Source organism: Haemaphysalis longicornis, unplaced genomic scaffold (genome assembly GCF_048455015.1).
Source record: "Haemaphysalis longicornis isolate Haplotype H1 unplaced genomic scaffold, Haemaphysalis longicornis Haplotype H1 scaffold_10, whole genome shotgun sequence".
NCBI classification, from domain to species: Eukaryota; Metazoa; Arthropoda; class Arachnida; order Ixodida; family Ixodidae; genus Haemaphysalis; species Haemaphysalis longicornis.
Genome location: NW_027526204.1, coordinates 76,512,273 through 76,534,358, shown reverse-complemented (window position 1 = coordinate 76,534,358; position 22,086 = coordinate 76,512,273). Strand labels below are relative to the sequence as shown.

The window sequence follows — 22,086 nt, the reverse complement described above, 5'->3', positions numbered from 1 at the left end:
TGTAGTGGCGGAGGATTTTCGTAAGAATTATGGCTGGCGAACGGGTCTTAGGCTCGATTTTACCATCAACAATTGATATCATACAAACTAATTCTGCTTGTATGCCTATTACTGTCGTTACCATTAGTGTCAGCGAATTTTGACATCTCCGCTGAACTAACCACACACTAGCTAGCTCATGTCCACTCAAGCTCTCGTCGCTGGGGTTTACCTTTGCATGTGCCGCCGATCATTTGGTGAAGTGAACTGACGCAGACGCACTCTCCTTTTGGCTCCGTGCAAGTCGCCCATTTTTTTCTGCATTCTTCCTTTATTTCTTCCGTGCAGACCGGTTCTTCATAAAAAAAAAGCAACAAAAGTACATACGAGACGCGTCTACGAAATTTTGGTGCCAAACCCGGGCTATATACAGATTGTATAGCAGCGCGTGGCTTCCAGGAGGTGATAAATACATGTCTAGCCGTGTTTATGTCTCTATGACAGTAGAATCCGTATTAAGTGCGAATGCACTTCTTAAGCGAGCCTGAAGCGTCCGCCGCCGTCCGCATAGCAACAGCTGCAGGTGCGCGCGCTCCTCGTCTTCCTTGGCAACGGGGGGAGATGGGCGCGCGCTGCCTGGCCGCTGACATGGCACATACCCACGTGGGGGATTGGCCAGGAATCTCCTCGTCTTCCTTGGCAACAGGGGGAGATGGGCGCGCGCTGCCTGGCCGCTGACATGGCACATACCCACGTGGGGGATTGGCCAGGAATCGGGCGTGAGAAGGGCTAATGCACCCGCTTAAAGGAGTACTGACACGAAATTTCAAAGCTGAGATCCGCTCTAGCAATCAAGTACAACGACAACACAAATAGGTGTCTGTGAATAAATGCATCTTTCTTTCTTGGTAGTTGTGTGTGTGTGTGTGATCTCTCTTTCGCGAACATTACCGAACCGCGCAAATTCAACTCGTGCATTCGCACTTTCACATTCTTCCCCTCGGGGAAATGCGGGGAATTTTTTTTATCAGAAATCCTGATCAGAAATGCGAAACTCAGCAAGGTATAGATTCGTTTCACGTCTGAAGCGTGGTGTAATTTGGATGGAAATATTCGTTTAGGAATTGAATTATCGGCGTCATTCTTACAGCGCACAATCAAATTAGGACGTACAGAGAGACCGCAGGTTTTAAGAGTTTTCTTCAGATCTCTAACGCAATGACATGCTTGTAGGCTGCAACGGTTATGACATTACGGAATAAACGGAATAAAGGTGCGCTGGATAACTGGATTCTTCACTGGTTATATGAAAATCGCCAGAAGGATCGTGCTTAAAAAATCGCGATCTCCATCACTGATGCATTTCCTTGCTTCGGAAAGCTTTGGATAGGGGTTCATGATGGTCCAGAAAATAGGATTATGGGAAAGCGCACACTTGTAGGTGGCATGCATAGGTTTTCAGAAGAATTGTCATAAAATCTGTTTACCTTTGCATGTGCCGTTTATCATCTGCCCTCCAGCTTTGCAGACGCACTTTCCGTTTGGCTCAAGGCACGTCGCTCCTTTCTGAAGGCACTCCATTCTTTTACTTGCGGTGCAAGCTGGTTGTTCATAAGAAAAAAAGAAGTGAAATATAGAAACCTCACGCATTTATATTTCGTGTCAAATATGGCGCTGTATACAGATTGGCTTAGCGCGCATATTGTGGCTGTTTGTAGATCCATTCCTTAACCGACAGACAGTTCGCCGTCAGTGGCGTAGCCCGAAATATATTTCGGAGGTGGTATACGCGGTCACAAAAATGAAAATATAAACATAAAGACAGACTGCGGCAAACGCCCAAACAATATCGTAGTCATTTTTCTGAATGCAGAAATTTCAGTGGGTGTTCTGACACCCAAATACCCTCCTGCCAACGCCCCTGCTCGCAATTGTATTACAGATTTTGTGTTTCAACACCGACACTTTGCGAAACTGCGTGGGGTTACAGAGAATTGTGAGCTATGAAAAATGGCGTAATGTATAATAAATGTTTCACTGGGGAGTAAGTTATAAGGAAGCATTTTAAAGTAGTTCCTAATATTTACAGGGGAACATCGCGTTTCAAAATTTTGTTGCTGTTTTGAAGGCGTTAAATGTATCGTGTCATGCATCGTATGTGAAATGAGAAAGAACTTGAGCAATGGGAGGAAGGCGATTTTGTTTCCTCGCTCGTTTCTGACTTCAGCATAGCGAAATTAAATCTGGTTGATCAGGCACGAATATGGCTATTTAGCTTCAACAATTTTTTGATATCGGAGCCAAAGCTAAGCGTACTGCTTATACAGCCACAAAAAATATTTCTTAAACTCTGGGCGTTATTGAAGGTGAGGGAACGTCACTCGTGGTAGTCCAGGCGCACGTTCTCTCCGCTGTTTACCTTTGCATGTTCCATCCATCATTTGCTGAAATGGATGGAGGCAGACGCACTCTCCAGTGGGCTCCTTGCAAATAGCCGATTTTTTCATGCACGCTTCCTTTATTTCTTCTGTGCAGGCCAACTCTTCATAACAAAAGAAGCAAGCGAAATACATCACAGTCCACTCTTGAGATTAATCGACAAAAGACATCGACATCGGCTGTATACAGATAGGATGATCGCGGGTATCTTTCCGGTGGTGAAAGACGCATTCTTTACCTGTATTGGTCTCTGAATAGTACCTCAATTTTTTGGTGTTCCCATGAGATCCTCATGAGAACAAAGAAGCGCTGCTTAATAAATTGCTTCGAGCTAGGAAATGTCGCTGCGGTTTAAAATACCAGAAAACAAGCAACCATTCTTCCACCTATACAGGCGATATACAGGCGATATACGATTAAAAATTTTGTTCGAATCCTTGACGCATTATACGGTTGTATTGTGCTTACGATTATGAAAACACTAAAGAATTTTGTTAAATGGGGGCATCACAGACGGGTTTCAATGCCTATTTTCTTCACAGTTCACATTTAGGGCAGTATAGAATGATGAAATAGTTCGAGCTCCGTTACTGGCTTGTCCAATTCCTTAAGCAATTTTTCGAAGAGTCACTTCGCGTTAACAGAAATATTGATTGAATGTCCAAAAAATTTGATTTTGAGGGAATGCGCAGGTGTTGGTAGCTTGCATAAAAGTGTACCGTAGAGCTGCCACAACCGCTGCTTACCTTTGCATTCGTCGTTAATCATACGCTCTCCGGCTTTGCAGACGCACGTTCCATTGGGCTCAGCGCATATCGCCCCCTTTTCCAGGCACTCGATTCTCTTTAACGCAGTGCAGGCTGATTGGTCACGAGAAAAAAAAAGCGAATGACAGTAGATGCACTCCTATGAAAGTACACATCAAACGCTATTTTATATTTACCCTAGTGAAGTGTAGCACGCACGATTGGTAGGTGCTAAATACATTCCCAAGCCGTTATAAGGCGAGGGGCCCCTTTTTCTACCTATTCCAGGTTAGAGAGTTGTTAAAGCCTGTTTCACGAAGCTTGTATTGTGAAGGCTGTTTCGTAGTGCCCTTTTTGTGAGCGCTCCCCTATTTACGGATTCATTCCGACGCACCCTGGGGGTGCACGGAGCCATGAAATCAATCAATCAATCAATCAATCAATCAATCAATCAATCAATCAATCAATCAATCAATCAATCAATCAATCAATCAATCAATCAATCAATCAATCAATCAATCAATCAATCAATCAATCAATCAATCAATCAATCAACAATCAATCAAATTTGCAACAAACACTACGAGTGTGGGGAAAAAGAAATATGTGCCCCTACTCCATGTCCTGGGTAGCTAGGAAAAGTAGCAGTTATCACATATCCATAGATTTGCCTATGTACGCGCTTCGCGCTATTGGCAAACGTTTTACTGGCAGAAATGCATGCTTCCTAGCGCGATATTTTGTAGTTGGCTGAGCAAAACTGTCTGTCAATTTACTGATACTCTGCATAGCACTACAATTTTCGTACTTTCTACATTCACGCTGACGAAAGATGCGAAAGGCGGCGCGGTGTAGGTAATTCTATTTAGCTCATCTAGAGCTCATTTTACTGTTGGCGATGTGCGACAGTGGTACGTCAAAATTCCTCGATTTCTTAGGCTCAGATTTCCACCCCTTTCAGGAAATCATGGCCAAGTTGGCCCCCGTTACGCTCAGTGCTGACCGAGCATCCAGTGATGCTAACTGTGAGAGAAAGAGCTATTCCTGCTGGCGTGCTAAATTTTCTGGAGAGCTGCTGAAGGTGTCTGTTCACCTTTGCATGTGCCGTGGATCATCTCCTCTTCTGCTTTGCAGACACACTCTCCCTTGGGCTCAGCGCATGTTGCTCGTTTTCCGAGGCACTCCAGTTTCTTTCCTTCCGTGCACGCTGGTTGTTGTGTAGAAAAAAGAAGTAAATTGCACCACACACAAGCCTTTACTATTTATCATCAATAATTGGGGACATGCAAATAGACTTTTAAAGCGCAGATTTTACGCGGCAATCGATACGTTCCTTAGTAGTTATGAGGGTTTAGATTTCACGACAATCTTCGTATCTTCCACCATTGACCCGAAAACGTACCATTCATAAAGATAATTTTCGGTTCTGAAACGTCCTTGTATACATTTGACATTTCTGCATAAGAGACGAGTTATGAAGCAACTTTTTAAATTATTTCAACTTATCCGCGCATTTCGGTTTTAACATTCCTTTCCAAATTTCAAAGCAAATATTTAAAGGTGTCAAGCGGTTTATGCTTGGTATTTGAGGAAATCCAATAGATATAGATCTGACAGACGGGATTTATGGCTCGTTGTAATTTAGCGTCAGAATTACATATACCCAATTTCTGACAGCCATAATGTATAAAACGGTCGGTTTCAGAAGGCGTTCAGCGTATCAGAGGCAGTTGAAGTTACTGCGTAAAAAATTTATTCCAAAATAAAACCAGGTTTAACGTAACCCGTTTCTAGCACGACGAGGTGGTCAGCTAAGCTTTAACGGTTTTAAAGACCTCTTTCTCTTCCGTGTTAATTCGAGGTTCAAAACTGGGGCTGTCTCTGTGCACTGGTGTCATTTGATTCAAGTTTCGTGAAAAAAGGCGAAGTAGTTCGTATCATAGACAAAACCTCTCCAGACTAATGAAACTGCTGGAAAGTCATACATGCCGCCATTTCTAAACGAAACGAAATCTGAGACAATTTCGAGGCAACATGCCTGTACATAAGTGAGAGTTCCCGCGTTCATTTAGTTAAGGATATACATAGGGTAGGTTTTTAAGAGAGCAAGTAAAAACTCGCGGTAAATGTTTCGCCCATAGTCTCCAAATTGTCCGAAGCAAAAGCAAGAAGACAGAGAACACAACTCCGGCACACAGACTGTTCGAAGCAGAACAAGAAGCAAATTAGTAAAGAAAAAATTAAAGCCGTTCCACTCAATGTGAAAGCTGTCGGAAGTGCAGAGCCGCGATTCACCATAATGGGCTGTACCGCCGTTATCCGCTTACTGTTACCACCCCATGCAATCCAAGTTTCCCGCCTTTGGAGTGCTCGCGCACCCCCTGCCTGAAACGGCGCCAGTGGGAGTTCTGTTCTCTTTGTGCTTTTCTCCTCGCACGTGCCGGCGTTGCACTGTCACATTTTGCGTTTACTATAGTAAAAACCAACCTCAAGAGTGTATTTAACTCAATGAACACGGGTTCTGCCGTTTAGGCGCGTATGGTTTGCTTGTAATGTACCTATAGTTTTCTTTGTGCTAAAAAACGGGAAGGCGTATGACAAGCGCCAGCGTTTGACGAGGTTCTAACGCTTGTGACTATATAAACCGCTTGGCATTCGAAGCCTCTTGGGTACGCCGCGAACAACAGCGTTACCCCGGGACATTGCCTTGATGCTCAATATACTTGGGTCAAGCGAGTGAGCTAGGACGACCAGGCGAGCTCCTAAAGTGCTCTGTACTTAAAAGTTCACTACTGTAGCTAATGGTGGGGTGAGAACACGGCGAAAGTAGCAAAATTATTGCACTGAACAAACCTTCATTTACTTCTTTACGAGAGGAACGAAGAGGAAGGGAAGAGCAGGAGGGGTGGGAGAGGAGAGCAGAGAGGGAGTTGCGTGTCAGGGACGTCAGGAAAGTATAATTTTTCGACGCCACTTCCAGTCAAGCAAGCAGGTACGCGGCTAATTCATTACCTTTGCATGTGCCGTCGACCATTTTCTGAAACGAACTGAGGCACACACAATCTCCTGTTGGCTCCTTGCAAGTAGCCCCTTTGCTGATACATGTTTTCTTCATTTCTTCCGTGCACACCGGTTCTTAACGAGAACAGAACAAGCAAACATCAGAAACACGTCTTTGAAATTTGGGGGCAAAATCATGGGGCAGGTGCGGAAAGATTAAATACGCATTTATACTCCAACGTTTTCTGGCGGACTGGCGCGTGGCCGTGCGGTCGACGATGGTATGGCGTCTAGACTGCAACAGTGACAATTTCTACTCCTGTACACTTCAGCTCGGCCGGTGCACCTTAGCTAGGCTTAACCAGCTAGGCTTAACCAGCTTAGCTAGGCTTAACCTTAGCTAGGCTTAACCAGCTAGGCTTAACCAGCTTAGCTAGGCTTAACCTTAGCTAGGCTTAACCAGCTAGGCTTAACCAGCTTAGCTAGGCTTAACCTTAGCTAGGCTTAACCAGCATGCGGAGAAGGTTGTGCGACTAGTGCGCCGAGTGTCGTGTTTTTCACGGAACTGTACAGCGTCCTCTCCAACCTGGCGGGTAAAGCTGGCCCTCCAAAGTGTCTAAGCACGAGTGCCGCCATGATGCCACGCTGTTGTTTCCAGACCAGTAGTTGAAAATACCGTTAACAATTTTGCGCAGATCAGGCCTAAATCAAACGCCCTAAACTAAACGTAGGAGTACATTTACTACGTATTGTATGTTTTTGAACGTTCTTTCAACGCAATAATGTTTGATGAACAAAAATAACAGAAATATTAAGCGACAACAAATGGTGCTGAGGGGCGAAATTCAATTCCGGTATTGTGTGAGGAGCGTGCGTCATGTGGACGTAATTTTTAAAGCTTCCCACTAGCACACCATGGCGTCGTCTACCGTGTCACTTCGACGCTTGCGAAAACTATCTTATCTACCCCCGTGCGCTCATGCTGCAGCCCGCACACTGCTGATGATACGAATAAAGCCGCCGCCGCCTATCTTCAAGGATATCATTCCCTACATGCCTGTGAGTGATTGCTGCCGATTTGAAATCGCCGTCAGCCAGTCATGTCATGTTGCGTGAGACATTGTGCAGGTCGGCTCCCTTTGGGTGTATATGATTCGTAAATTAAAAACAAACAACCGTCCGAAAGATTTTACGATGTCTAGCGTAAAACTAGGTTCTTGTTCACGTGTGCTGTTATACTCTCACTAAACACTGTTTTGTTTGAGTGAGAAATGAAACAAGCGCCAAATAATATTAATAGTAACAATAATTTTTCGCACAGTAAAATGGTTTTCAAGAGGAGGACAAGCCGTTGTAGAAAGGTGGAAGTTTTCGATTGATGCATGCTGCTTTGATCACTGAAACACGCAATCCAGCATTTTTAAAGGTAAGATATAGTGCGCCTGTATGCACTCCTGTTGAGGATTTGCATGACACATTACCGATGCTCGATGAATCAGCGAAGTTACATTGCTGTACGTCTATTTGAGCTTCAACTCTTATATGACTCACGTATGTATATCTGCACGCAGGAGGAGGCGCGGAGTAAAATTCATTCATGCGAGCTTTAGGCGCTGATGTCTGGGCACCAGCCTCGTTGGTGGTTAACAAAAATATTTTGTCCTTCCATGTGCGCCTTCACTAATGAAAGGAAACGGCCGTTTCCGCTCGCGCACGGTTTTGCCTGAAGTGCCTGCAGTTTTGGCCAGAAATCTCAGTCTGTCTATAGAAACCCCCCTTCGAAGCCTCTTGCGCTACCGTAGATACGTGGATTCTCAAGTCGCGATGGCCCTCTCGTGTATTTGTGCAAGGGGAAGCCGACCAAGGATGTAAGTCTCCTTTCACAAGTGAATGAATTTGAGTGTACATATAAATTAGTTATTGTACCGCATCAGATAAATCATAGTGGTTAATTTTGAAACAGCTGCCAAATATTAACTACAGAAGATGAATCTAATTGCTTACCATGGAACAATCATCATTCACTAGTGTCGAGTATTCATACCTAATATGCATTGCATGTAGCAGTCATTAGGATAGCTGACAATAAATTAAACTGATTTTTTTATTTGCGACAATTACATCTGCGCGTATAGGTTCTGCCAGGACCACCTGGAGACGTTCTTCAGCTGTATACATCCGTCAGAAGGAAGGAATAGTAAAGCACCCGCCTCGCAGTCCGATACGTGTAGCACAGCCTTCCTATTTAGGTCAACGTCAAACCGGTGACCACAGAGATGCCGTGCCAGACCCTGTTGAATTTGCAAGCTTCTGTTCCAGCGTGCTCACAGCAACAAGAACGATGACGAAGTTGCATTACCAGAGCAGGGTGCCAGTAATTCTGTAGCTGATTATGAAAGTTTCGGCTTATGCTCATTCTGGTTGAAGTCACCAGCATTGTTAGTATCATCAAATATAATGCGGGCATGATGATGCCATTAGCCCCTATGAATCATGTACTTAACACCGCAGAACATATTCTTTGTTGCAGTTCCGGCAACAAAACAAAGACAGATTTGATATTGACAGCCCTGCCCTCCCATTCTTCAGCAGGTCATGTTTGAGATATGAGAAGTTATCTGTGCAAGCTGAACCCTATAAACTCCTGTACACATACATCACTGCATTACTTTTCATACGTACACCACGCATTAAACATTACTCTTTAGCTCCGAGGACAAGCTAAACAAAATACAAAAAAGGCAACGGGCCCATATCTACAAGCCATGCTCAACGAATTCTCCCACCAGGCCTTTAGGGAATTTTGTAATGCTAAGAGCGAGTCTAAGATGACCTGGTGGGCGAGTTGAAGGAAAGGGGGAAACAGTAGAAGAAAGGTAGGGAGGTTACTCAAGGAAAGAATGAGAAGAACTGTCTAAAAGGGAAAGAAAGGACTGGTATAAGACAAAGGACAGAAAATGGAGGACAAAATAAAAAAAAACGGCATGGGAACGGAAACTTCAAGGACAACCCCAGAGGAAAAAAGAAGAAACGGCATAAAAACAACCAGAAAACCGACAAAATTGGCGAACGAAGGATGCTACACGCTGGTAACGCCCTACAGAATCTATGTGCGTTTTTCCTCTTATGCACTTCAATATGCTTCTTCAAGACGAGAATTGATTTGATTGTTTCCGTTGCGCTGTGTCTGCAAGTGAAATATGGCTGATTTGCTACGTGCATGATGTAAATAGTGTGCACAATATTTATTTTTTCCTGAAGTGGAGCTGCTCCTTTCTGGCAGGCTCTTGTGCCAAACTAACTCTTAGAATTGCACTTGTTTTGTTTATGCTGCCTCTGTCTCTCATTTCATTATGCTGCCTCTATTTGTACCAGTTTATTTTGTTCTTCTGCTCTTCTCAACTGCAAAATATTTTTTATATACCAATTGGTTTTTCTTCCAAAAAACTTTGACTTCTAGCGCTGTCTCTTTATCAGATTTAAAGCTTTAAACATGCCATGGCTTCTTCTGGAGCAAGCCAGTTCCCCACATTATTTTTCTTTTTTCTCATTGTGACAGAGGGGGGCATGGAATTTTAAAGGCAAAGAGCCCTGCGGTGATACTAATGAACACTTGCACTACTTTTTTGTGTTTGTAAGTATGGAAACATATAGTTACTACAAACCCAGGATGGCACTGCATGTTTTGCATGACACCCGTTTAGTCTCTGTTTTGCTTTAGTTGAGATTTTGTTTAAGGTGCTATTAAATAGATTAATTGCGACCTAATGCAACCTGGCAACAATATTAATGTATCTTGTGTGACGACCTCAAGCATACAACCAATGCCCAATCTTCTAAGCTTACCTAAAAGAAGGAAAAAGCTCTTGAGTGAGTGTCTTCATACACATAACATAGCAATATTAGGCTTGGGCGTTTTATGGTTATTGAATATAACCATGAAACGCTTAGCTTTGATGCGGGGATAAAACGTTCTCTAGATGTGGTTTCCGCTGCTTGGCACTGCGATCTGCGGTATTTTTAATCCTATATTGTGATCTTAAATATGAAAGGGACGTTGCTGCATAGTAGTTGGTGCGAAAAGACGCGGAAAAATTTAGTTTAAAATATGCTTGTAAAGAGCGACGTTAGAGGTGTCACTGTTGCAGGAGACCACAAATTTACACCCTTACAGGCAATACTTCTGAAGATGTTGTTCAAAACCCTGAAAATATTAGCCGCTTGTTGACTGAAAAAAAAAACAATGTGGTTTAAGGCTTGGGACAATCAGGGCTGGTAAATAGTCTTATAGCTCGTTCGTCTCCAAATGCTGTGCAGAATACATTGCAAAGACGAAATTTCTCAATTCCTATTACTTGGAGGTCCGCTGACCTCAGCACGTATTGGTCAGTTTACGTCGCGTTAAATACACTAATGACCTAATGTCCGGAAAAGCTCATTGGTGGCGAAAGAAAATACTGGCTGTCGGTGGCATCGATATGTTTCCGAAAGGGCTGTAGGAGCGGCTGTTCACCTTCACATGTGTCGTCGACCATCTGCTCTCCCGCTTCGCAGACACACGTCCCGTTGGGCTCAGTGCATGTCGCTCCTTTTTTGAGGCACTCCAACGTCTTTGCTCCCGTGCAAGCTGTTTGTTGATACGAGAAAAAATGAAGCTTACTGCCCCAGACATGCGCCTACAAAATTTTGCATCAAACCTTCCCCAGCTTTCCTGCTAACGTAGTAAACCGTTCAGGAATCTAGTAATTCACCGCAAGATCACCATGTTTTGTACATATCAAGTAGGTGATTTGGATAGAAGCACTCTTAAAGTATTCCAGAGCTATGAACATTTCTTTAGAATTAATTTGCCAAAGGTACTGCTCGAACATTTCCATGTGGTAGTTTCGATGGGTCTTAAACTCAGTAACTCTATGTTCTTAGCCTAAAACTAAGAACACAGCAACAAACTTCCATCCTCAATATTATCTATGTGGAGATCCACTGTACTAGGCTGAATAACTCTAAAGTAATCACTTCAGGAAGAAATTAAATGAACTTGAATGGTGCGTCTGTCTCGGGTATACGATCATTGAATTTGAAAGTGCAAGTTTAAGCCGGCGGTAGGTACCCTTCCTAGTCGCCTGCCGGATCAAAATTTCAGTACAAATTTCGCGTCCTTAAATGTTGACCCTCGTCATAAGCGAGAATATCAGCGTGGTAAATGAGCTTAGAATTCTATGTATTCTGGGCTATGAAATCTGAAGTTATTTATTTAATGTGCGTATCGCGAGTCATTTTAGGAACATTTAGAGCGGGCTCTAAAATTAGGTCGTATTGGTATTACATGAACATGTCGTTCAGTTTAAAAGCATTTATTGCAGTGACGTAGCCAGAAATACTTTTCGAGGGTTGGTATACGGCGCTGGTAGAAAAAATAAAAAAATCAGACAAAAATCCGCGGCCCAACAAAATGTTGCTCATTTTTGTCTTTAATAAACCCATACCCTTCTAATGGTTGTTTTTGCATCATAGTGTATACAGATGAGGTGTAAATAGCACAGAAAAAAAAGGGTGAAAGGAAGGGGAAGAGCAAAATTTATTGCTCGGAAAATTTCGAGGGGTGTTCTAACACCGTACATGACCCTGGCTACGCGCCTGATTCATTATATGCTGATGAGTAGAGTAGGTGTATTGGCAGGGAAATGCCTACACAATTGACGATCGTCAACTCGTTTTATCGCTCATTTGTAACATTATAAATTTAAAATTATCGAGAAAAAAACAGCTCTAGTTATTTCCGCTCCAATGACTGAATCGTCTTGTTACATCCCAGCTTCAGTTGAGGATTTCTCTGGCGCTCATTGCCCTTAGTCGGCCTTGCGCCATAAAAACCCAACCATCATCATCATCATTCATTTGAGAAACTACGTAACAAATTTGAGGAACTACGAGGAACTACGTAACAATATTCAATATGATGAAACGTTACTCTTACTCTTTTCAACATGACGAAATGTCAATTAAAGCTGTTATTGTGTTTGTTTACCTTTGCACGTGCCGCTGATCATTTCCTGAAATGAGCTGATGCATACGCAGTCTCCTGTTGTCTCGTTACAAGTTGCTCCTTGGCTCGTACAAGTTCGCTTTATTTCTTCTGTGCAAACCAGTTCTTTATCAAAAAATGAGAAAATGAAGAACATTAGAAAGACGGTTGGAAATTTAGGTAGAAAGCATTGGAACTTGATAGGTAGGTTAGAACGGGTTGCTTTCTGGTGGGGATAAAGACATTCGGAAGCAGTGCTAGTTTTTTTCTGCACATTAATGCAATTTTCCTATTTGTACAGTATCCTGCATGAATTTCGAAACGCCTCAAGGGAAAGAGGGCTTGTTCCTGGTATAATATGGTTTAAAGTAGCCGGAAAACAAGCTCATCACCGGGATAAGTTTACAGCGCACTTCCAAATTTACAGCTATAGAGCCAATGCACGTTTAAAAAATTTGTTCGAATGCGTAAGCATACGCTTGTATGCTGCAACGATTACAACTTGCGCAAAGAAAAGGTTACACATGCGTTCGCGAACTGGATTTATTACTGGTTTATTTGAAGTGTGTGTTGAAGCTAGTGCAGGGAATAAAAGGCTCGATTTTATTTATTCTGGTGTCAATTCCTTTCGTCAAATTTTCGAAGATTCTGTCCTTGTTAACGCCACTGCTCTTTTAAAGTCCACAGAAGCTGATTGTAGGGGATAAAAAGATTGTCAGTGACATCCACAAGTTGTCTCAGTAGCTGCCTCAGCAACTGATCACCTTTGCATGTGCCGTTGATCATCTGCTCTTCTGATTTGCAGATGCACTCTCCCTTGGGTTCAGAGCATGTCGCCCCCTTGTCGAGGCACTCCATTCTCTTCGCGGCCGTGCAGGCTAGTTGGGGATAAAAAAAGAGACTTACTGTACCACACGTGCCAATTAAAGCTTCCGTAGATACTATGCTATATTGATTAATTAATTGAAGCCATCACTGGGAGACGGGGAGGCCCAGAACCCGTGGATGGGGAATGGGCAGGTAGTCGATGTTCTTAGTCAAGCAATCGAATGTCTGTGTGTGCACAAATGTTTCGTTGCGTCCATGTTTTTGCGCTCTTCTAGGGACTGGAAGTTTCCCCTGACTACACTAATCTCTATAGTGAAAATTTAAAGCGCAACAAATTTAGACAAAAGACGAATGACACAAGGACAAGCACGCTTGTCCTTGTGTCATTCGTGTTTTGTCTAAATTTGTTGCGCTTTAAATTTTCACTATGGAGTACCAACTAGCTCGAACCCTCACGTTGTTACACTAATCTCACCAGACCAGGGTTTATGCCATAATTTTCTTGTGCCCTCAGCAAATGAATGTCGTACATAGATTTTGGGAATATGGAATCAGAATATGGGCTGGATTATGGAGGGTGAAGGGGATCCGTTTCTGAAAGGAGTTGATGCAGAAATATTTTTCGTAGACGCGTGAAACGACTACAATGAGGGACCGCCGGTACGTCTTCTGGGAAATAACGACAATGCGGGAATGGGCACACATTCCGATGGTACCATCTTTTGGCAAAATATGCTGTCTAGGCAATGTCGGTGATATTGACTTTTAGTTCACGAAATAAAGCTTCGGTAGATGTATTCCGTAGCCGAATTAAGGTAAACGTTGATATATAATATTTGTCCCTTTGAACGTTGATCCTTTTCAAGAAGGGTAGAGTCAGCATGGTTTCACGACCCGCCGCGGTGGCTCAGTGGCTAAGGCGTTGCGCTGCTGAGCACGAGGTCGCGGGTTCGATTCCCGGCCGCGGCGGCCGCTTTTCTGATGGAGGCGAAAAGCAAAAACGCCCGTGTGTACGAGATTTCGGCGCACGATAAAGATCCCCAGGTGGTCAAAATTAATCCGGAGCCTTCCGCTACGGCGCGCCTCATCGCCTGCGTTGCGTCGGCGCGTTAAACCCCACAATCAATCAGCATGGTTTCAGAAAATGTTTACGCACGAAACATTCGCAACATACATGGAATACATGTTTAATAAAGGCATTGCGCTGTTAACCTTTATAGGCGGCTCTGAATTGTGGAGTCACACCGCCCTTCTCGGGTTGAAGATTTCATTTTAATGTGCAAAACGCAATAACAATAGGTTCGTACACAGCTTCGCAATGGCGTGGGAACTGTGATACAAATGGGGGAGGAAGAGTTGTTTGTCGCGCGTTTTTGGCCATTGGCGTGGTGTGTAGTTGAAAATAAACTGGCTGAATGCAGTCTGATAATGAGTGATTATGGTTATAAGGCTGGATGCAAGTATTCAGATACTTATCCTCCGTTTCAATAAATGATCGAGATGTCCAATTGAGCGTAAAGATTTGTGCAATAAATTTCTAAAAATATTCAGTTTGCCGGCGCAAGAACCCGTTGCTAACGAGTCTAAATATCCCGCCATACGCGAAGAAAGCCTTTTTACCTTTGCAGATGCCACCGATCATTTCGTGGTGTGGGTTGACGCAGGCGCAGTCTCCTGTGGGCTCTTTGCAAAACGCCGATTTGCTAATGCACGCTCTATTCATTTCTTCAGTGCAGGCCAATTCTTCAATGGAAAAAAAGGAATCGAAATAAATAAAACACACCAATAGGTTGCGCATAGCGATTAAGGGCGGGGAGATTCCAGCCCGTACAAATATGGTACTTACAGGCGTATTCCTCTGTACAACATTAGTATCGGTTTTTTTATAATACATTCTTAACGGAAATGAGAAACTCAGCCAGATATGAAGTAGCTCCCGCTCAGAACTGTGATGCAAGATGGTATGCATAGCAGTATAGGCAGCTAATTATCGTTAAAACTTGTAGCAGACCCCTGAATGCAGATGTATACGGGTACTGTGCCTTCGGAGATCTTGGTTACATGGTTTGGTAGAGCATTCGAGGTAGTAAAGCGAACAATACCCGCAATTCACTTCTAACCCAGCGGAAAGTGCGAGCTGTAATTAAACCAGCTGACTGGGCAAGACTTTTCCGCACAGTACAAGCTGATAACCAGAGCACACATCTCATCAACACCGATTGCGAAGGGGCGGTGAGTACCTTCTGGGAGAGTTTGTAACGCTATAGTATGTCCCTGCTGTGTTTCGGTGGCGGGTGGCCAAGTTGTGAGCGCCAATCCGTGTTGAAGCCCGCCGTGAGTGGCCTCTGGCTACGGCATCTGCAGCTTTGTTACCCTCGAAGGACTTGAGCTCCGGTGTCGATACGATATAGATGTCTGACGGATTTATTCACGCTTTTGAAGCATTCGGTAGTACCGCTAGTGCCATCGCTTAAATGCGAGCCCTTTGAAAATACCGACAGGCGGCGTGCGAGTGGGTCATGCTGGTGACCCGTTCTTGCGTGTCTGGTATTGTGGCGGTGGTAAGCGCGACTAGTGTCTCCTCCGTAGAGTTAGTGCCATCCGTTTCAATGCACAAGTCATCTCATTCATATTTAATCACACTCTGCCGGTAGTGCCCGCTTGACCCTTTTGGGTATTTCGCAGCATCGACATATCTTGTTGGGTCACACTTGCTGTATGCTATTCTCAAGGCCTTGAGCCTGGCTTCCCTTCACACTTTAGAAATGGAAACTCATTTTTGCTGCGGAACAGTTCGAACAATAAAACGCGCAAAATTAGCTTCTAGATAAGTGCATTAAAACCGGACTATGAGACGGTGCAGGTACGCTATACGCTGTAGAACATTTTATGTCACGGAACCACAGTTTCATATTCTAACTAGATGCATCGAAACATGAATGCACGCAAACAGGTGCCAAGAGAAATAAAGGGTGAAAAGTTCGAAACGCAGTATGTACACAGTGCACAAGTCTTCCATTCAAACACAGGAAGCCTAAAAAGCATAATAAAGCTTTCAGAGGAGCAAACGGAGGCAGAGACGGCTAACTTCGCAAGGAAAGGACCAACAATGATAGTTATCAGTTGCGACACACAGCACCTTCTTAAGGGGCGCATGTATAGGTCATTTATTTACACAAGCTTGCTTTAGGTATACGTGTAGAGATTTGTGTGAAATGCGGAAAAAGCCGCCTTATGAAACGACCACTACATTAGGGCACGTGCTAAATATAGACACACCGTAATAGTTTAAAAAAGCTCAGATGAAATTCCAAATGACACATTGTTGAAAGGTTACAAAAGTCCTGAATTTAAGGCTCTTTGCCCCTCAGCAAACTAATGTTTACTGAAGGGCAAAGCTAGCTTAGTCTCTCTGCATTCTCTCCCTATCCTTTTGGTGAAGGTCTGAGGTTTAATTAAAGCCACAATGTACGTGGAGGTGATGTGAGGAGTTGGTAAAAGAATAATAAGATGGTGGTAAAAAAAGACAAGCGAATATAGAATAAAGATTGAACTGAACTTTAACTAGGTTATGAGTACGTCTGAGGCTATTACATTTGAGTTAACATCAAACGCGTATTTTGATTAAAGGAAGCAAAGTACGTTCACCCCTCCTGTGATACAAAGCTTGATGATGCTAGAATGATTGAATTCCGCTGCACAATCACGTAAGAAGCTTTGTGTGTAGCCTTCTTAACATTGTAAAATTACGTGTAGCCCCATAATCCCCCTTCCCACGAACAAAGAAAGGAAAAATGAAAGTGGGGAACAATACCCGCTCCAGCAAATCAATGGCACGATTAAAGCCAATATAAAATAATTGTACGCGCTAGGAGCCAAAATTATTTTTTGATGAAAAGACAAGTTACAGGGTAAAAAAACATACCCTGCAAATTGGCGGTTCGCTCTGCGGCTAGCTTGCTACTACCTGACCAAGCGGGGTATGTATACGCCCAAAGGAACCCTACCTTAGAGAGCAACTCACAACAAAAATGGAAACATGGAAACCCTTCTCCGCCTGTACGTTGTCTTCCTTGAATTGTGTGGGCCAGTCATTCATGGCTGGCGTGGAATGGTTCAAGGCCCGATTTATTTTGCGTTAACTGGAGCCAGCTACTGTAACGTAACGTGTTTTTAAATTGATCTATGTTTTCTTGTAATCATTTCTTGGACATTTCCGGAGCAAGTGAGAGGAAGTTCAATATCCTGCTTTTTTTCTGAAAACGTTACCTAGCAAAGCTGAGTACTTGAAGGAACGCATATGACACCGAAACGACATCCCCGGAATTACTGCGAGCAGGACAACTAATTAATCAATTGAAATAAACAAAAAGGTATAAGCTCCAAGAGATCAGTCTCCCCGGACTTGAGATTACCACTCACCGTTCTCGCGGCAGTGGTAATGAAGTAGAAGACTTAAAGTCGCTGGTGTACGCAAGCCGAACCAGGCCTACTGCGGCCGGAGAAATTCACAATCTGAAGTTCGAACTCTAGACCTGGCCGCTGGAGCGAGAAACTCACAATCGCGTCAGGTAGCTTTGCTCTTGTGCAACGCCGGCGCACGACTTGTCACATTCAAACTACGATGTTTTAATGGCACCCCGTAAGATGTAAGTTCCGCATCCACCAGGCACTGTAGATAGCGGAAGCAGACTAGCCTTGGCCTCACACTGCTTTTTTTTTTACAATTGCAGGAGTGTACGTCAACGAATTCAAGACTTTTATTTCATTACCACTGCCGCAAAAGCGGTGTCTTCTTTCTAATTCCTTTGTATTTATTTCAATTGATATTTTTACTTGTCGTGTCGCGGTAATTCGCATGGCGACAATGACGTACCGCGCTTGTGTATTCTGAATCACTGATTATCATGAGGATGCTTCGGCAACACGTCATCACAACTAAATAGAAGAAAGTACATTGCGAATGGCCCGATAATATTCTACTTCCGTGTTAACAAGCAAGCCTCAAAAAGCCAGTGATGTTCTTTAAGTCGTGACAGTCACGGACGCGGGGAAGAAATGTCCAAAGTTTGGTTAAAAGACAGTCCATTGCACCGAGATATGTCTTGCATCGTAAAACGACGATGTCCTGATACATCGCATCAGCATGGTATCAAATTCAGGCTGTGAAGAAATACCCTGCTGCTGTTAAAAGGGCTGATTCTTCCAGTATTGCTACCCAGCTAAAACTAAGTAGATGAATACGCCGAGAACCAGTACAAGAAATTCGGAAATACACCAAATATAGAGAATGAAAAGAAGGGCCTACTCGTGATTTTAAATAACGTTCCGAGATAATGGGCATTTTTAACCAAGGAGGGGGTGAAGTTGTAAATTGCACACGCTATAAAGGCTGTATCATTGAGGGTGGTAGCAAAAAACAAGTGAACACTGGCTAAAAAACGGAAATAACTGAATGAACCAGAAGGAAACCATGCATCGCCGAATACATGACACGGTAAAACAGGTCACGTCTGTGGATTGCCAACATCGGAGCAGAGTTAAACTGACTATCAGGCGCTCGGTTGTTTTTTTATTTTGTCCTCACTTGGTATCCTTTCATTCGAATTCCATGTGTTATCTGCACACGGGGAATATCGAAGTTTTCCGGTGCTCGTAACTAAGGTGACTTTTGATTCATGGGAACACATAACAGTTCCTGCTTAACACAAATATCCTGAAGGCTTCATTACTTGCGTAAGACTAATCAAATGCAGTGAACGGAAAGTTCATTTCTTTACTTTTCTACTTCTTACGTCGCTTTGGTACAGCAGGAAATTTAAACAAATCTTGAAAACAGACGCGGAAAGACGTTGACACAGAAAAGAAGTGCACAGGATGACGAGTTACTAGGAACTCGCAACATTTATTAAGAAACAAATATATAGGGCAACCAACCAAAATAACCCAACTGATTAATACTTATACAGAAATTATCAATAAAAGTACCCCAAATATAAAAATTATAACATATAATGTGCTATCACCGCATTTGTTGTCCCAGAAACGCCAACTCTGCGTCTCGCAGACTGACTGATGGATGACGCACGCACATCGACCCCTCCCGGCTGGTATTCCAAGCTCCCATAATCTCCGTTTGTGTCCTGCCTCTCGAGAAGTCATGCGCGCACTTGATGGGCACTAGTTTTGATTGCCAAGTTAAAAGTCTGAAGGAGGTGGGGTTTCCGGATAGCTATATTGTCGCCACGTTCGAAAAATCCAAACATGCCATCAAGCAAGCCAATGACACGGTTGTTTCGAAACCCGCCCCGCAGGAAAGAAAAATAGTGGAAAAAATCCCGTATGCCCATTGGGTATCTCATGATGACATCAAGAGAGTGGGCACCGATACGGCGCGAACGTTCTGTTTTCTGCCGCGAAAAAAAGTAGGCCAGATATGCACTGCCGTTGACAGAAGCATCGATACGCCGGGCCTGCACGAAGAAGGCTGCCACGTCAAACACGGAAAGCAGTTTGTTACTTGCACACAATAAGTGGTGTATTGACTGTCGCTAGCTTGTGGCAAGGCTTACATCTGGCAAACAGGAAGATGCCTGAACATACGGTTACAGAAATATCGCAGTTGGCTGTTGGGCAGGCCTTACACGCACCTGTCTTGGGTTTAAACCCAATTTCGAAAAAAACAACCGTGCTGTTTAGACAAAAGGGCAGGACACAAAGGGAGATTATGGGAGCTTAGAATATCAGCCGGGAGGGGTCGATGTGCGTGAGTCATCCTTCAGTAAGTCTGCAAGACGCAGAGTTGGCGTTTCTGGGACGACACGTGCGGTGATAGCACAATATAGGTTGTATTGTTATGTCTGGGGTAATTTTTATTGATAATCTCTCTATAAGTACTAATCAGTTGGGTTATGTCGGTTGGTTGCCCTATATATTTCTGTTTCCTAATAAATGTTGCCAGTTGCTAGTAGCGCACCGTCCTGCGTATTTATTTTCTTGGTTAACGTCTTCCCGCACCTGTTTTCAAGATGAATGAACACCAACTCGCCGAACTTTCCATCCTGTTAAACGTTGAACAAATATTTTAGCAGGTTCAGGCCTGCTTACCTTTGCATCTGCCGTAGACCATGTGTAGCCCAGGAGGGCAGACGCAGTGTCCTGTGGGTTCCTGGCAAGTCCCCCCGAGTCTATTGCACCTGTCCTCTCTTTCTGTCGTGCAGGCTGGTTGGTCATTAAAAAAGAGCATGAGATATGAACTACGGTTACAAGTTGAAAAAATCATCATTATCATCGCTTGCAATGAAGAAAGTTGACCAAACCAACGCCGTAGCGATTTCTCATTAAACCCTGGCTATGCATCCGCAGATTTAGGCCGCGACGATTCGGATTGATGATGGAAACGGCCCGTAGCCATCTTAGAGTCTATTACACGGTGAAATAGTTGCTCGTTTTCCCGTTGATCTAAATCAGTGGTGTAAAAGTTAGAAAGATGTACTGTAGTTTCAGCTTGGGAACGTGAAAAAAATTTGACTTAATTTTGGTCCGTGAGAATAGAGTTCTGGGGTTAGTTTTACTACAGGCTTTGAAAGTTACACTTACGCATGTGGTGAGTGTTGCGATATTTTGCTGCCATTGTAAAAGCCTCAGGCCGTGAAACGGCGCAGAAAGTATGGCATGAAGAATGGCTGGATATGTACTTGTTTCACTGCAAATCATGTTGAATGGTCAGCTTTTCTTTGAATTTTTCCACCTCACGCCTGCTCCTATCACAGTGGCCTAGCAATCGTGCTCTTCCCCCTCTTTTTATTGCTCTATTCAACAACCATCTCTGCCATATTTCTAGCTTTACTACCCCAGAATCAAACCTCCCTTACCGGTGCTTCTCTATCATGCTATCCTGCAGTCCTCTACTACACCTAATCTCGGTCACTCCCGCTTCAATATTTTGCCTACTCGCTCTTCGATACTTGATGACTGCCTCTTCCCATTCTAGCGTCTTCGCTACTCTTTTTCACCAACCCTGACTCATTCCTACTTTGCCTTTCCCAATTTCTACCTTTTTTTGGAACACTGCAGCGTGGGCTGCTTCGTTCCCGGGGAGGAAGGCGTGACGTGGGGTCCAGACGATGGTTACGTTAGGAGGTGATACTACGGCTTGTAGAAGCTTGAGGGCAGGTAGAGGAATTCTTCCAACGAGGTATCTTCGACAGGCTTGCTGCGAGTCCGTGATAATCGTGAGGTAGTCGCACGTTGCGGTATGCATTGCTAGGGCTATTGCCGTAGCTTCCGCTGCAGATGGCGATAGGTGGCGGCAAGTGGCCACAGTGTATAAGGTGCCGTTGGTGTCGGTGACCGCTAGGGTTTAGTCGGAAGGTGAGTGAGCGATGTCGGTGTAGCGGGTGCCGTTGTAGTACTTCTTATGTAGGTAGCGAGCACGAGCGTTGCGACGTCCTTTGTTGTACTCGGGATGCATATGCTGTGGAATTGGGGCGACTTTGATGGTGGCCCGTATATGAGTTGGTATCGGCTGTAGTGGTTCATGGGGTTCTGGTGTAGGACGGCCTAAATTCTGGAGGGCTGTGCGGACGGTAGGGCTGAGCGTAAGGCGAGAGAGTTGGCTGGTTGTTTTCGCTTCTATGAGTTCGGAGAGCGAATTATGTGGGCCAAGTTGAAGGAGCTTGTAGGTGGAAGTGAAAGCCGGTAGTCCCAGGGCTATCTTGCAGGCTCGACGGATGAGAGCATCCAATTTGGAGTGTTCTTGGGGTCGGAGTTGGGAATACAGAGTGCCATATGTAAGCCTGCTGAGCAGTAATGCTTGCACAAGTTGACACGTGTATTGTTCTTTAAGACCGTGTTTGTGCATGCATATACGTCGGATGAGGTGGACGAGTTGCGATGTAGTGGAGTGTAGTTGGGGTAGTAGTGCTCTTTGAGGTCCGTCTGCGTGGAAGGTTGCTCCCAGTATTCATAATGTCTTCACTTGCGGGACGGGTTCCTGGTGAACCATGACCTGGGGGTGCCGGTTCGGGAGGTCTTCTACGGGTACATGCCCGAAGGACGAGAAGGGCT

General features: G+C 44.1%; 1 protein-coding gene across 4 annotated transcripts in view; it reads right to left on the bottom strand.

The window, feature by feature from the left end:
* Nucleotides 1–22,086, bottom strand: part of LOC144158807 (uncharacterized) — a 37,420-nt gene that overhangs the window by 1,918 nt on the left and 13,416 nt on the right. For 2 of the 4 annotated variants that reach the window (XM_077689956.1, XM_077689958.1), the window contains 10 exons: nucleotides 14,638–14,760; nucleotides 12,954–13,067; nucleotides 12,193–12,315; nucleotides 10,678–10,791; nucleotides 6,177–6,299; nucleotides 4,258–4,371; nucleotides 3,165–3,278; nucleotides 2,399–2,521; nucleotides 1,467–1,580; nucleotides 212–334 (listed from right to left, as the gene is read on the bottom strand). In XM_077689956.1, coding sequence (XP_077546082.1) covers nucleotides 212–334; nucleotides 1,467–1,580; nucleotides 2,399–2,521; nucleotides 3,165–3,278; nucleotides 4,258–4,371; nucleotides 6,177–6,299; nucleotides 10,678–10,791; nucleotides 12,193–12,315; nucleotides 12,954–13,067; nucleotides 14,638–14,760 — 1,185 coding nt within the window. Of the gene's footprint in view, nucleotides 1–211; nucleotides 335–1,466; nucleotides 1,581–2,398; nucleotides 2,522–3,164; nucleotides 3,279–4,257; nucleotides 4,372–6,176; nucleotides 6,300–10,677; nucleotides 10,792–12,192; nucleotides 12,316–12,953; nucleotides 13,068–14,637; nucleotides 14,761–20,124; nucleotides 20,239–22,086 lie in introns of all 4 variants that reach the window. The other 2 variants (XM_077689955.1, XM_077689957.1) reach the window with 2 other exon arrangements.